Source organism: Ailuropoda melanoleuca, chromosome 15, assembly GCF_002007445.2.
Source record: "Ailuropoda melanoleuca isolate Jingjing chromosome 15, ASM200744v2, whole genome shotgun sequence".
NCBI lineage: Eukaryota > Metazoa > Chordata > Mammalia > Carnivora > Ursidae > Ailuropoda > Ailuropoda melanoleuca.
In genome coordinates this window covers 910,477-925,833 of record NC_048232.1, presented here as the reverse complement: position 1 = coordinate 925,833, position 15,357 = coordinate 910,477, and the positions used below count along the sequence as shown (strand labels likewise).

The window sequence follows — 15,357 nt, the reverse complement described above, 5'->3', positions numbered from 1 at the left end:
TGCAGCCCGATACGTGCCCAGCGTTGCAGGGTCCCCGGACCCGAACCACAACCAACTCTGAGAGATGGTGGGCCTGCCGGTGGTCATGCTGGGGGAGCGAGCACCCAAGGGTCCCGCGGTGGGCAGTGCACATGGCGCAGTGAGGACACAGCACCCGAGTCTCTTGCTGAGAGCAACCACTCAGCCACTGGTCCTTCTCAGTGTCACAAAGATGGCGTCACACCAACCAACAACGTCCGTGTTACAGATGTGGGAACAGACTCCCCGACACTCAACTTGCTGTGGTGCTCCATCTATCGATGCGGGGCAAGGACCTGAACTCAGCTCGACGACACAGCTAAGCTCTTTCAACACGCCACACTGCACCCCATGGCCTGTAGCACCATTGAACAGATGTCCATATTTTTAATCCCATAAAAGTTAATAATGCATACAAGACTAGCTGAAGAGGTGATAGTATCTAACTCGTGATGGACGGTGTAGGAGAGGCAAACCGACCCAGCAGGGCCAGCCTGAGACACTCACGGCCAGCTCACTGAGTGTCACAGGAGAGGTGCAAACACTCGCCTCAAATTCAGTCTATAAACTTACACTTATTTTTTAAACAGTTGGTAATTTCAGGAATTCTGATAAAATATCACTTTGGCTCAGTTTTAAGCTCTTTCTTTCATTTTTCCTTTTTTTCCTCAAAATGGCAAAGAATAGTTTTTTTAAGATTTTATTTACTTATTTGACACAGAGAGAGAGAGTGCGCACAGGCCAGGGGGCGGGGGGAGGGAGAGGGAGAAGCAGGCTTCCCGCTGAGCAGGGAGCCCGACCCGGGACTTGATCCCAGGACTCTGGGATCCTGACCTGAGCTGAAGGCAGACGCTTCACCGACTGAGCCGCCCAGGCACCCCAAGAATACTTACTTCTTACGGCTGAAGAGCCAACACAGCTCTGGAGCAGACCCCAAAGTCCTAGAACTACTCGTTTGGCTCTAAATGGAATGCTCCCGACTCGGGCGCCCCACAAACGTCAGTGAGGTTCTTCAGTCTGTACGTGAAACTGAAGAGAATTCTCATCTGTTATCACCTTTCCCATAAGGGGGCTGGTTTCCATCCAGCCTTTGGGTACACATGTTACTGCCTGGCCATCCATTCTTGCAAAGCTTTTTTAAAATTTTATGTTCAACTGGGAATATGTAAACACAGATAAAAATGGGAATTTTGAGTTGTAAGTGTAAAAGCAGTGAATTAAAAAAAAAAAAAAGCTCAATTAGAGACTCAGAACACCTGAAATCATCAAGTGGCAAAGCACCTGAAACTGTCACATGAACCCCTAGCCCCGCTGACACTCACCCCTACTTACAACCAGGACAGCCTGACCAGACGCTTCAGTCCACACGGAAAACACAGCTTTTGTCATTGCAGAGATGCAAATGAGCCTAAACCTTGGCGCCTCACCTGCGCTCTGAGCCTCGATAACTGCTCTGCTTTTGATGGGTATTTAAAAACCAATCAGGCAAATTTCGAAAGGAAATCATCAGGATTTTTTTGCCACAAAGGAGAGACGGAGAGATCCTGTCTGAGGATAGTAATGAAAAGCACACTCAAACAAGCCCATGAAATCGGCTTGAAGATTCCCGCAAGGTCAGTTTGCAAAATTGCCGAGAAGACGAAGCCCACGCACTCGCAGGACTCGTCCCGGGGCTCAGCTGGGGCTCAGTCAGCTCTGGGTTAGTAAGAAGCAGCCGAGCTGACAGCCTACTGACACGGCTGTAGGGTGCATATTAATGTCCTCCAAAGACACCTTGAACCCTTCCGCACAGACCAGCCTGCAGCTCTGGGCAGAACCTGAGGACGCGCGCCCACACCGCAGCTGCCGTGTGCCCGAACCCTTTGGCGCGTCACATCACTGGAGGAGGGCAGCTCCCGTAAAGGAACTTGCCTGCGGTCTTCCTCGACATATTCGGTAAGACGAGAAAATGGTGATGATGATAATGAATAAAAATCTACGCTCTGAACATTCGTCTTCTTAGAAAAACATTAAGTGAAGCAGGAAGTAACTTCGAGGCTGTTCTGCTTGGCGGACGGTCTGGTTTGTCTGCGCTTCCAATCTCAAGGTAAGTTTTTATTTTTCTTCATCAGGAAAAAGGGAAATCTAGGTGGGATACACGAGTTCTTTGTTCCTACTCACGGTGTATTTAATGGATCTGGTGTTTAACGTTGAACATTCTTAGTCCACACTGAAGATAAAACTTCACAGCCCATGGCAAGGTCCTGGCAACGAACACAACATCCGAGAGATGGGCCCAGGGAATCGGATGTTAGAGCCATGAGTTGGCTCAGACCCTGGTTTATGTTCGCGCGATGGGAATCACAGGATTGTGATAAGCAGAGCATCAGCTGACTTCCTCCCCAGCCCGCATCTTCCTGCAGGAGTAAAAATGGGTCCCTGGTGGGTCAGAGCCCCCTCAGACTCCATGCTTCTCAAGCAGCTGAGTTCACTCAACTGTCCGCCTACGGCAGTCCAGAAATCCCGCCCAGCACCACCTCCTGGCTACGCCCTAGACCCCTCTCCTCGGGGAGTGGTAGTGGCTGGGATGGAGGAGGTCTGCTGCCATGCATATCCACGTTTTTGTGAGTTCCAACCCCCAAGGTATTGGCACACTAAGCTGGAGAATTCGATATGGAGAGCCAACCGTCTTTAATTCAGGAGAAATTTCTGAAGTCAATGATCATTAACAGCATCTTGCGAAACAACCCAGTGGGGTAGTAGCAAACCTTGTTGTTACGCAGGTGGTAGCTGATATGCAATATTATTTTTATATTAAATAAGTACTGGGGCGCCTGGGAGGCTCAGTTGGTGAAGTGTCTGCCTTCGACTCAGGTCACGATCTCAGGGTCCTGGGATCGAACCCCACATGGGACTCCCTGCCCATCGGGGAGCCTGCTTCTCCCTCTCTTTCTGCCCCCAGCCCCTGCTCATGTTCTCTCTCACTATCTCTCCTTCTCTCAAATAAATAAAATCTTTAAAAAAAATAAAAATAAAATAAGCCCAGGTTTATTATGGAATAACCTATACATTTTTCATAAATCTTTAGGATAAAACACATGAGCTTAAAAATATATCTGAGCAGCTCCTTTGCCTTGGAGTTGTTAGAAGTAGAAACTTATCTCTTGTGCCCTTGAAGGAATTTATGGTAGAAAAAAATTATTATAAATCTTGCTGGAATAATCTAAAGGCAATCCTAATATCTTTTCATGAAAATCAAAATGTTAGATTCAACAAAGAAATATTTAATAAGACATTTCCATAGATTAGCACTGATTTCCCTATGCAAATTAAATGGCACATAGCTTATGATAAATTTAAAATTATAGAAAAACCTCGTTTTAGTTNACTCAGGGGACCTGCTGAAAAAGGTGTCCCCTACTCCTCCGCCATCTTAACCTCCTCCCCTCTACCATGATTTTAAAGAACTGCTTCACAACAGCACCTGAACACCAACCTTAATTGTATTACTCTTGAAATTTTTACCATTTAGGGAAAATACTTCCATTGTCAACACATTCCATTGACCCAAACACCAAGACGTGGGTCAACATAATCCATATACTTATTTAATCATTCAGCAAATGTGTATTGATTGGTGACGATGTGCCAGGGACAGTTACGCACTGGGAATAGAGCAGTAAACAAAACAGTTGAAACCCCATAGCCCAGGGAGATGACATTGCAGTGGGGAAGGCAGACAGACAGACAAAATGAAAACACTCTGTAGAAAAATAAAGCGCAAAAGGGACTACAGTGACCTTCAACCCTCAGTCAGAGGGTCAGACCCCACTGTGGTGGCATCAGAGCGAGGTCCTGCAGGACCTCGTGGGGAATGACGTGGGGGCGGGGAGCAGGGGAGGAGCAGAGGGGCCAGGACTGGGGGGAGAGTGTCCCAGGGTTCGGGACAGAGGCAGGCTACAGCCACTGCTCATGGATTAAGTTAGGACCAAGTCTGAACCCTGCGTAAGCAGGCTCTTGAGGGTTCACAGAGCAGCCTGAAACTATCTCCGTTCCCAAATTCACACTGAGATGACCCTACTAAGAGTGGGATCAAAATAATGCTACAAAAAATTTGGAAATACGGCACTGGCACACGGCAAGAACCCAGCGGACACAGGAGGAGACAAGACCATTTTCAAAACCCAGCAGGCACACAGTGGAGAAAACCCGTGACGTCAGACATCACTGCCCCTGGACAGACTTTAGTATAACCACGCTCACCAGGAAAAAAGAGATTTAAAAAAACAAGAGGGAAAATGCAGGGCGAGAGACAGAAGACAAAAAAAGGAAAAAGAAAAAGAGCCAAATAGAAATTACAGAGGAAAATGAAACAATTTGTGCAGCAGAGGATAGGTTTAGCAGCAAATCAAACNCGGGGGGGGGGGGGGGGGGGGGGGGGTCCCGTCGGTGGAGCATCTGCCTTTGGCTCAGGTCACGATCTCAGGGTCCTGGGATCGAGCCCCACATGGGGCTCCCTGCTTGGTGGGGAGCCTGCCTCTCCCTCTGCCTCTCCCCCACCCCCAGCTTGTGTGCTCTCTGTCAAATAAATAAATAAAGTCTTAAAAAATAAAAAAAATTTAAAAATAAACACAGCTGAAGAGAGAATTAGTAAATTGGAACACCCCCTGAAGAAAACATCCAGAATGCAGCACATAAACAGGAAGAAGGAGTACTAGTTGGGGTTCTCCAGAGAACAGCAGCAATAGGGTATATTCAACTTGCTCACGGAAAGGAGATGTAGCCAAAGCAACGGGCTCCCACGTGTGCAGGGGCTGGCAAGTCTGGTGTCGGCAGGCAGGCCAGCAGGCGGGAAACAGCAGCAGGCAGAAAAGCCAGCCAAAGCCGATGCTGCGGCCGTGTCCAAGGGCAGTCTGGAAGCGGAACTCCCTCCTCGCGAGGGAGCTGTGGTCTTTGCTTCTGAGAACGTCAACTGATTGTGTGAGGCCCCTGCACATGGAGGGCCGTCTCTTTCCTCCACATGCACTGATTGAAACGTCAGTCACACCTGAAAGCACTCTCACAGTGACATCTGGCTCGTGTTTGATGAGGCCGCCGGGCACCACAGACCAACCAGGCTGATACGTGAAAGGAACCATCCCAGAGGGAAAACTCGAGGGGGTCAGAGACGGAGTAGGACAGTCTGATACACCCAAGATATAACCCGCTCCCAATGTGGGGAGAAGAAACAGAGCAGGAGCCGTGTGTAAAGACGTAACAGAGTTACTAGTTATTAGCTCTAAGAAACACAGTGTGGCCCAAGAAGAAGCTTCTTAAACCCTCCTCCAGCAGGAAAACGGCTACCAGACAAAGCAAAACAAAACACGGAAAGAAAGTCGTTAAAGCATCATGACATAAAGGAGCCGCTCCAGAGGGGAAGACTCAGACTCGCCGCTGATGCCCAGAAGATATGAAAACACGAAGCGGTATCACTAAGATGCCGATAGAAAACTAATCTCGACCTCAAATCCTAGACCCAATAACAATATCCTTTAAAAATGAGGGCAAGGGGCGCCAGGGGGCTCAGTCGGTGGTGCATCTGACTCTCGATCTCGGCTCAGGTCGTGATCTCAGGGTCATGGCATCGAGCCCTGTGTGGGGCTAGAGCCTGCTTGGGGTTTTCTCTCCCCCTGCCTCTGCCCCTCCCCCACCTGTGTGCATGCACACATGCTCTCTCTCTAAAATAATAGATAAATCTTTTTAAAAGATTATTTTTAAAAAAATCTTTTAAAAACCTTTTAAAAAATAAATAAAAAGCAAAAAACTAAAATGAGGGCAAGACAACAGTCCAGACAGACAGACACAGAGCTAATGCAGGGCCAGCAGACTCGCACCAAAGGAGACACTAATCGTGCTATTTGGGCATAAGGAAAATAACCCCAAATGGATAAAGCACAATAAAGTGTGATGAAAATAATCCACATTTTTTCCAGTATACAACTTCACTTATTACTACAGTTTGGATACTATAGCAGTGAAAAATGCATATTATAGAGAAAACATGACCATATTCTGCCAAAGTTCTCTTGTCCCATGTCTTTCAAAGTAATCACCATCCTTACAGGGACCAGGAACTATGTCACTATCAGGTTATAAAATGAAATACCTTTTTTCCTGCCACAGAGGAAATTTCACACCTTTCAGAGTTGTCCCATGAGTCCATGCATTTTAAACTGTGAGGACCACACACCACAGTCATTTATAGTCACAGGTAAGGCCACGTTCCTATTGACTCCAGGAAGGAAGTCCCCGAAATCAGTGGGGAAAACCCTCATCACAAGAGGAGACTCCAGCCTCCCAGGCAGGTGCCACCAGAGCCTTCCCTCACATGGCACGCACACACGCTCTCGACACCGGCTTTCAGCCACGGCAGCCACCACCTCACCAACCGGTCAGACGAGGTGTGGGGGGGGCTGCATCAGCCCAGTTTTTCCTACACTGTGTGTCCCCAACTGGTAGGAACCCTCAGAACCCACAACAAGCATCTCACAGCAGAGCTAAGCCCGTCCTCACTCACCACCTCGACTCTACTGCATTCCACACACTTGCCCTGAAATGTGCTCTATTAAGACAAGACAGTAGCTATAAAATTACTGTCAATTATAATGATGTCCGTGCTAATGAAAATGAATAAAATGACATTAATGCAGCCTTATTAACGACTCCAAATCTGTAAGTTCACGTTAAACTAGTCCTAGCTCTGCTTCTGTCAGAGGTGTATGTGGTGTGTGTGTGAGGACAGCACAAGGGGTGTCCGGCAGAGTATAGCACACGACAGCAGCCTCGTCTATACCCACCTGCCGCTTTACGACTTGGTGTTGAATCGTCCATTTCACAACACTGAACGCAGTGCTGCCTTGAGATACGGACTTGCCTCACTTCCTGTAAAAATCATATTCCTGAAATGTCCCGTGTACACTTAACTTGGAGAAAGTGAATTAAATTTTAAATATATTAGACCCACTAGCTAAAGAAACACTACAATGTCTCTCCCATATACTGCTTTTTAAAAAGAGGTATGTAAGGGTTTTCTCAAAATAAGGCATCTCTTCATAGCTAAATAAGCCGTTATGAAACTCACTTTCACAGAGGAATAGTGGATTCACTCCCATTGCTCCTAGTCACAGTAGTTGTACCAGTCGTGGTGGCGGCAGGACTCATGGTGACGGGAGCCGTACGAAGATGTGACAGTCTGGCACAGAAGCACCACTGGTGGAAGAGGTCCTAACAGCCGTGGCGACCGTGGCTGTGGCGGCAGTGGCAGCGGTGGTGAAGGCAGTGGCAGCAGTGGCGGAAGCGGCAGCCGTGGCCGCAGTGGCAGCGGTGGTGAAGGCAGAGACAGCGGTAGTCAGTAGGTGCATAAACTGATCAAAGGCCGCACTGTCAGTAAGTGCTGTGATGTTTGAGCGAGACCTAGTTCAGGTTCACCATATTCACACAGTCGTGTGAATCACTAAGTCACTAAATCAAATGTCAGCCTTTATGAATTTGTCATCGTGACAGAGTAAATGTGTCAACAGCTGCTGGAGGGAGACCTGCTTGGTCTCCCACATCTGTTCTGAGATACAACACGTGTCTAGAATGTTCCACAAAGGACGAACGATCGTGTGTGGTGTGGTACACAGACAGAGGAGTTGCACAGATCTTACCAGCGATGGTTCTGATGGGGAAGGTGTTTGGGGAGATGAGGCTGAATCAGGCTTCCTTCCAAGACGGCTGGGATAATCACTACAGAAATCACTAAGGAAGAACGGCTGTGGACCTGGTCCTCACCTGGACGTGCCACCTTTCAGAGACACCTTTTCTCTCAACCTGTCCTGGGCTTTCTCAGCAAGTTTCCAAACCGAGACCCTCCCTGACAGAGGTCAACCACATCATCCCCCAAATGAAACCTCACTGGCCTTCCCTCCCCAGCCTCAGCCAAAAAGAGACATCCACGTACGTGGCTGAGGCCACTGGGAACCCGTCTCCCGCAAACCATGGTGCCAGACGGTCAGCACACGGGGTTCAGAGACCAGCACCAAAATTTAAAATTAATGCTGGTGTAGGCTGACTAATGGCTGCCCCAAGACACGAAATCTTAATCTATAAAATCTGCAAATTACCACATTTGGAAAAAAGGTCACTATCAATGTGATTAAGGATATTGAGATGAAGAGGGTGTCCTGAACTATGTCCATGGGTCCCGCATGCCACCACATGCGTCCGTGGAAGAGAGAAGCTGAGAGAGGGAAAAACAGACTGACACAGAGTGGGGGAGAAGCCATGTGAAAATGGGCAGAGGTGGAAGTGACGCATTTCCAACACCCAGGGCCACCAAAAGCAGGAGGACCAAGGAGAGCACACAGCCCTGCCAACACCTGCTGGCCCCCAGAATGAGGAGGGGGTCCGTTCTATGATTTCTGTAAGCCAGTGAATTTGTCGGCACGGGACTGCAGCAGCCCCGGGAGACTAACACTGGGCTGCTGTGTTACAGCACAACATGTGGACAGGTGGCAACCACATGAGAAATGCAACCCTGTGCCTCCGCCAGCACACAGCGAAGGCCGACGTCCCCAGGACCCACGCTGGCCGGTGGTACTTTGACGCGTTCCGTTTTTGGATGTCAAGGGGCAGGTATGCAGACTCTTTGGCTCAGGTGCACTGCGGTGAAAAACAGAAGAGTCCAAGGTCTGTGCACCGAATAGACCCTGTGACCTTGAACAAAGGTCACTGGTACACAGGGCTGAGCTTTCTGAGTGTTTGTTTTTTAAGAGGACCTTCTTCTCCTCCTGGAGCATAGCGGACACGGGCTCATGCTCTCAGTGTTCAGAACGTAAAGCTCTTGCCTACGTCGTGACTAGGACGGGGGCCGACTTTGTGTTTGCCTCTTCCTCTGGATGGGGATTTCTGACGCGCCCCAGGAGGCATCCCCTGCTATGGACTTGGAGAGAGAAGGTAACACTGCATTTTCTGAGTGTCTGGATCTGTAGAATGTGCCAACGTGTTAGCATCTCAAGGATGACGATGAAAGCAGGTGGTAGCAGGTGATGCCTAGGACTGTTCTAGTACGTTACGCACCGGAACCTGAACTTGAGACTTGGTTTTTATCTTCAGTCATTCGACATCTGCTTCCGGAGGGCCGAGCCCGGGAGTCTCTTACTTTGACAATGTGCAGCCAATGGGAGGACAAATGAATGCAGGCCAGAGTCTCCTTGCTGGGAGCGGGAGGCACGTCTCCCCACAGCGCAGGACGTCTGGCAGCCGCACTCGGAAGCACGTCAGCCTCAGCCAAGAGGGGGTTGGCCGCATGAGCTCCTCATCTGGCCGCCAGTCCCTGCTTGGCTCCTGCAAAGGTGATTTCGAATTCTGAAACCAGCATAATGAACGAGATCCCTCAGATACGTGCGCGATGCTCCTTAGAAACAAGTGTTCCCCTGGGCCAAACTGAGTGAGTAAAAGACAGACCTGGAGGGACCTAATGAAGCGTCCTCACACGCCCACTGAAGGCCCACCCGTGAGTGTGGTACGGAACAGAGAGACAGCACGAGCGCCATCCCGAACCGCGGGGAACAGAACACAAGCAGCCCGAGCAGCACCTCCTGGCCGCAGCCTCCCATCCGCACAGGCCTGCTCACCCCTCCCTCCAAGGACAGACATCGTGACCAGCCCGTGAGCGTGTGAATCATAAATGAGCTCCCCTTCTGCCTGCACTCTGTCTGGCCTGCGGGTTTGGACCGACCGGGACGGTCTATGAGATAACCATCTCTCCTTGCTCGCGGACCAATTTGCCTGGTCGAGTCAGCGTCCCTGGGTGTGCACACGACGGTCACTCGTTACAGTGCCGCCTGTGTGTACTACTGGCACAAAGATTTCATAGACACGAGGGCGAGGCCTCTCTAGGGCAGATTCAGGGACAGAAGCTGAGAGACAGAGCGAGGAGGGAGGGAAGGGGAAAACTGTCGTTCCTGCAGGTTGCTTTGAGAACGTTTCTCCCAAGCAAAAGAACCCTTAAACCTGGAGCCTCAAGGACAAACGAGAATCCCACAGACATATACTCTCAACTGCATGTACGTGACACACAGAAGGGACTCTGACCCCAACGTGTGGGCTGCTTCGTCCACTCCCATGACAGCAGGAGGTCAGCAGGCATCCCACTTAGTGAACCTGGGAAAGGTCCGTGCCATCTCAGCGGGGCACTGTGATCCCCACGACGTGGGGGACCTGCACAAACCAGACTTGGCCCTCACCCCTTCCCCTGACAAAGGCAGGCCTCCCACCAGACGCTGTCACTACCGAGAGCACAGGAAGGAACAGAACGGCGGGTGAAACAGCAAACTGGGCGCAAAGGCAGGACTGGGGCTGCTTCTGATTCCTGAGTCAACGCGGGTCTCGTCCCACGTTTTCCACTGGCCACAGAGGCTCGGTAACGTGGAAGATCGTCACTGGACCTGAAATCTCATTTCACAGCACACATGGCCGTTGAAAGGGCCATTACAGTCGGAACCCGACGGTTTTCATGCTGTGATTTACGGAGTCGTCGTGATTTCTAGCATAAACCACTTCCCTCCCCCACACGTCTCTGCTCCAGCGCACACACCAACCAACTGGGACCCGAGCTAGAGAAGGTGGGTCAGGGGCTGGGGAGGCAGCAGCTGCCCGTCCACAGCTGCGTGGCTGTGTGGCTGCCCGCCAGCCAGTGCCTTTCCTCTCTGCCTGCGTCCGCGTGCAGAGCTGGAGGACCCGCGTGTGGACGCCCTGCTAGGGCCGCGGCCGAGCCTCTTGAAGCAGGTGTCTGTGTGACGAGAGCCGGCAACAAAGCAGGGCACTTTCCACAGCAGGCATGACAGGCTGGGAGCCAGGGAGGTGTGACGTCGACACCCATGCATCCTCGGAGACTCTTCCCCATGTCCAGAGCTGTGGAGCAGCGCGTTGTGTAGTCTCCCTCCCCTGTCCTGAGGAGGGAGGGAGCAGCGGAGGGAGGGGGCCAGGAGGACCTGGCTGCATGCGGCTCTGGAGCAGGCCCGCCTCTCTTTGTGGCTGGTCACTCCTGACCTTGGCCACTGCCTCCCTCCGCCCAGCAGGGCCGCCTCGCGGCCAACGTGCCAGACTGTCCCCCTGTCCAGCTCTCCGCGTGGGCAGCTGCCGCAGGGAATGGCTTCAAGAAACGGGCACGACCTGACCTGCTGGAATTAGCCCGGAACTCCCGGCACTGCCCATCGTGACCAGCAGAAGGTCACCGGGTGATCCTGGTCGGGAGTCAGGCTGATGCAGCAGCAGGTGGCAGACCCAAGCCCCTGGATGGTGGGGACGCTGCAAGCTGTGGGAGGACCGGGATCCGGAGCTTTGCCGCTGGGAGTTGACGGGACGGCTGCCCTCAGGAGGGCCTGGGGTGCTGGGCTGCCCCTGGACACAGGGGTCACGCCCTCACACCTGCTGCAGACCCGAGCTGCATCCTTTGTGACACCACAGCATCTCAACTCCGCGGCGACCCCCGCAGCCAGCGGTGGCATGAGCACAATGCACTAAAGCCCCACCCCACCCGGACACAGGGGCTGCCGGTGAGGACCCTCGGCACCCTCCCGCCAGGGCGCGTGGGGGAGTCCCTGTGGGGAGGGGGAGCAGGCAATGTGGGCCTGGAGGAGGGGTGCTCCAGTCGTGCTGGCTCCCTGAAGGGGTCGTGAGGGGGGGCAGTGGTGCTGGGAGAGATCCGGGGCTGGGAACTGAATATCCCACAACACCCAGGTGAACTGCAAGAGCTGGGGTCCCTCCTCTGCCCAGCTGGTGTGCTGGGCTGCGCTCCATGCTGCTGTGCGCAGAGCTGCACCAGGAAGTCTGGGGCCCGACAGCATGTAGGGGCCTTTCCTCCCCCCCCAACGCGCCTCACATTCCTTCCCTGAGGTCACCTTGGGGTGGCAGGCGGAGCAGCAGCTGCAGGACAGCACAGTGGAAAGCCAGTGAGGGCCCCCCAGCAGACCCTGGGATCATGGGCCCTGGGCGGGACCCTGCCGCAGAGCAGGGACGCCGAGTGCCCACTTCTCTCATCTGCGCTAGGAACCTGGGACCACCGGGGCTATGTCATCCCAACGGAAACTGATGCACAAGCTGACAAGCAGGGACTGTGGCTGACCGGCTGCACTGAATATTTTAGAGGCCTCGTGCACGGGACCAGCCTCGGGGCAGTGCCCAATGTCCAGTGCAGTCCCAGGGACCACACTTAGAAAGACCGCCATCGACTTAAAGCTCCGTTGTCATCCTGAAATCCTCAATAACTACTGAACACGGGGCCTCATGTTTTAATTTCAGAACGGGCCTCAAAAATTCAGTAGCCGCTGCTGCTTCCGGATCACATCACTTGATTCATTCGTCTAGGCTCTTAGCTCTCTCCTGTTTGCATTAGCTTTTTAAATCTCGTTAACCAAAATTATAACCCTCAGGGCCCGTCTGGTACCATGAGCAACTTCCAAGTTAAAATTCACAAGTCCCATGTGAAAACGGGCAGTGGGGCATGAGCACCTCCCAGCAGCGCAAACCCAGGCTTGATCTCCACTAGCCAGTCTTCTCCCCCTGGGGAATCCTGACGCCTGGCTGTTGCGGTTTCTCTCTTGACAGGAGTGAGCCACGCCGAGGCGCGCCAGCCGGGGAAGTCTCCACACTTCAGCGTGAACTGGGTGATGGGCAACGCGGACGTGGAGATTATCGACGGCACCACCGGGAAGAGGAGCTGCGGGGGCTCATCGCGGCTCTGCAAGCACGTGTTCTCGGCCCGGTGGGCGAGGCTTTACGGAAAGGTACGGCTCTGCTCTGGGGGAGGCCGGCCCAGCTGCGCTCAGCTCCCCACGGACACGGGGGGGGCCCCCAGAAAGCCAACACTGGTCTGAGCAAGGGTGACACACGGCACAAAAACACTTCCACTCTGTTTCTCCCCGGCCCCTGCAGACTTGTGACGCGGCCACTCCACCCGGGCCCCTGGCCAGCAGCCGCGGGCTCTGAGCCGTGGCCCTAGAAGGCTCCCAGACAGGTAACTAGCTACTGCACATAGGGCATCATAAGGAAAGTTCAGAGAACACTCCTGTGGTTGGTATTACTCCCAGCTGAGATACAAGGAAAGGGAGTGGCTTCCCCCGAATGACACAAGGAGCAAGGGCCAGGCGGAAGGTCTGAGCTCTTCTCCTGATCCCAAAGGCTGCGCATTTCTACTACAGTTCTGAGCTTCCTCCCCGATAAACAGGGATGGTAACTCCATTTCCAGATTTTAAGTTGAGATACAGATTTCCACGTTTCCAAAGCATAGCAGACTGCGGCAGAACCAAACAAACAAAAACACAGGCATCAGGAAAACATAAACCCCTAAAAGCCCCTATGTGCTCGCTGCTCCCGTGTGTCTTTATCCGGCAACAACTCCAAACAGGAATGGGAGTGTTGGGGCACATGTGTCAACCAGTAGAACAGGACAGACACACCGACCCTTAAGATAAACATTTCCTTCAACTCAGAGACCTGGACGTTTTGTGTGTCACCCTTTAAGTGCCACAACTTCTGCGGCTGCCACAGGCCGCCGACGGGACCTGGGTCTGTCCTGTGCCCCTGGCCTCAGTCGCCTCCCTGCCCACTCAGGGCACCGTCCACGCTTCCCTCGTCCGCACACTGTCAGAGACCACACGGATTCTGTCTTCCTAGACAAAAGGGCCCGCCGCACCTGCTCAGGATGGGGGGACCAGCACGTGGGCAGACTGGTCCCCAGACTCCCTGCAGAGCCCGCAGGGGGTTCAGGCCTCCCGCCCCTGCTCACCGCACCCCTGGCCTCTCCACGGTGCGGTCCCTGCCTACACTGGCCACAGGGCCTTGCCTGGTACTAGCCCAGAAACCCGATGGAGGAGACGGCCAGTTCCACTGGGTTCCTGACTGGTGGGCAGGAGAGCTCAAACTCACCCATCTCCCACCTGCACGATGCTGCTTGAGTGCCCACGAACGTCCCCGCCACCCCCTAACCCCACCCCAATATCAGCCCCGGACCCTCCCCCAAAAGGGAAAACACACACAGTGTATCTGTTTAATAGCAGGCAGTTGTACGTGTCCTGTTTGCTGCGCACCCTCACGTCTCGCCAAGCAGCCCTGGTACGTCCACGGTGTCTCAGAGCTGCCACATAGGGCGTGCTGACCGGTGCAGTCACCCCTTCACTGTGTAGGACTGACACATAACCGACACTGGACAGACTCAGGGCGGAGAACGTGACGTTCTGACGCATGCACACTGTGAAGTGTGACCACCACCAAGCTAGTCGCGCACCCATCAGAAGCTCCTTCTGGGGCGCCTGGGTGGCACAGCGGTTGAGCGTCTGCCTTCGGCTCAGGGCGTGATCCCGGCGTGATGGGATCGAGCCCCACGTCAGGCTCCTCCGCTATGNGGCTCGATCCCATAACTCCGGGATCACGCCCTGAGCCGAAGGCAGATGCTTAACCGCTGTGCCACCCAGGCGCCCCTGCCATGTCGCTTTTCCATTTCACGGCAAGAGCAAAGGGAAGGCGGCCAGGAGCCGATTGTTTCTCGCGGACGCCCCGGCATTTCTGTCTGTCCAGCTCACTTGTCATCTTGTTCCTGCCCCACAGCTGAGCACGCGGATCCCGAGCCACGGAGACACGCCGTCCATGTACTGTGAGGCCAAGCGGGGGGCGTGCACCTACCAGTCTGTCAAACAGCAGCTGTTCAAGGCGTTCCAGAAGGCCGGGCTGGGCACCTGGGTGAGGAAGCCGCCTGAGCAAGACCAGTTTCTACTGACTCTCTGAACCACCGGACTCCCACGCTGCAGGAGCAGAGCGAGCGCCTGGACAGGGCAGGGCGTGCGTGCGTGTGCGTGGGGCGGCAGGCAGCGCTCCCTGGCTCCCCACGCTCATTTCCCTCTCGTGTTCCAGAAGCACGTGCGTGGTCAGTGTTCCGTGGGCAACTAGACTCAAGGTAGGAGCTGCTTCTCGGGCGGCTACTCCCACGTTGTCAGAACCCAGACGCCCCCAGTCCTGAAGGCACAGGTGAGGCCAAACGTCTCCTCCCGGTGTGTGTGAGGGACAGTCTCCGTTCAGGCTGAAGGGTCTTAGGTGCAGCCTTGCCACACGGTGCCTCGGCACCGTTCCCACGCCCCCGACCCCCCGGCCACACGCCTCCAGAACTGCGTCTGGTTCTCACTAGCACAAGCTGGCACAGTACTTCAGGATAAGCCACAATGAAGAGAAAAGCCATGGGCTCCTCCCCAAAGAAGCCACAGGACGCTCTACCACCCTCATCATTCACTTCAGTTTTTACTCCAGCTCCTTCGAAGCGGATTTGAGATGCACAATACTGAAGGA

At 53.4% G+C, this 15,357-nt stretch overlaps 1 protein-coding gene across 1 annotated transcript in view; it reads left to right on the top strand.

Annotated features, from left to right (window-relative positions):
• ADARB2 (adenosine deaminase RNA specific B2 (inactive)) overlaps positions 1–15,100 on the top strand; it is a 458,939-nt gene extending 443,839 nt beyond the window's left edge. Inside the window, exons 9-10 of the mRNA XM_034644124.1 lie at positions 12,628–12,806; positions 14,626–15,100. Of these exons, the coding sequence (XP_034500015.1) occupies positions 12,628–12,806; positions 14,626–14,802 (356 nt within the window). The 3' untranslated portion in view covers positions 14,803–15,100. The remainder of the gene's footprint in view (positions 1–12,627; positions 12,807–14,625) is intronic.
• The last annotated feature ends 257 nt before the right edge of the window (positions 15,101–15,357 follow it).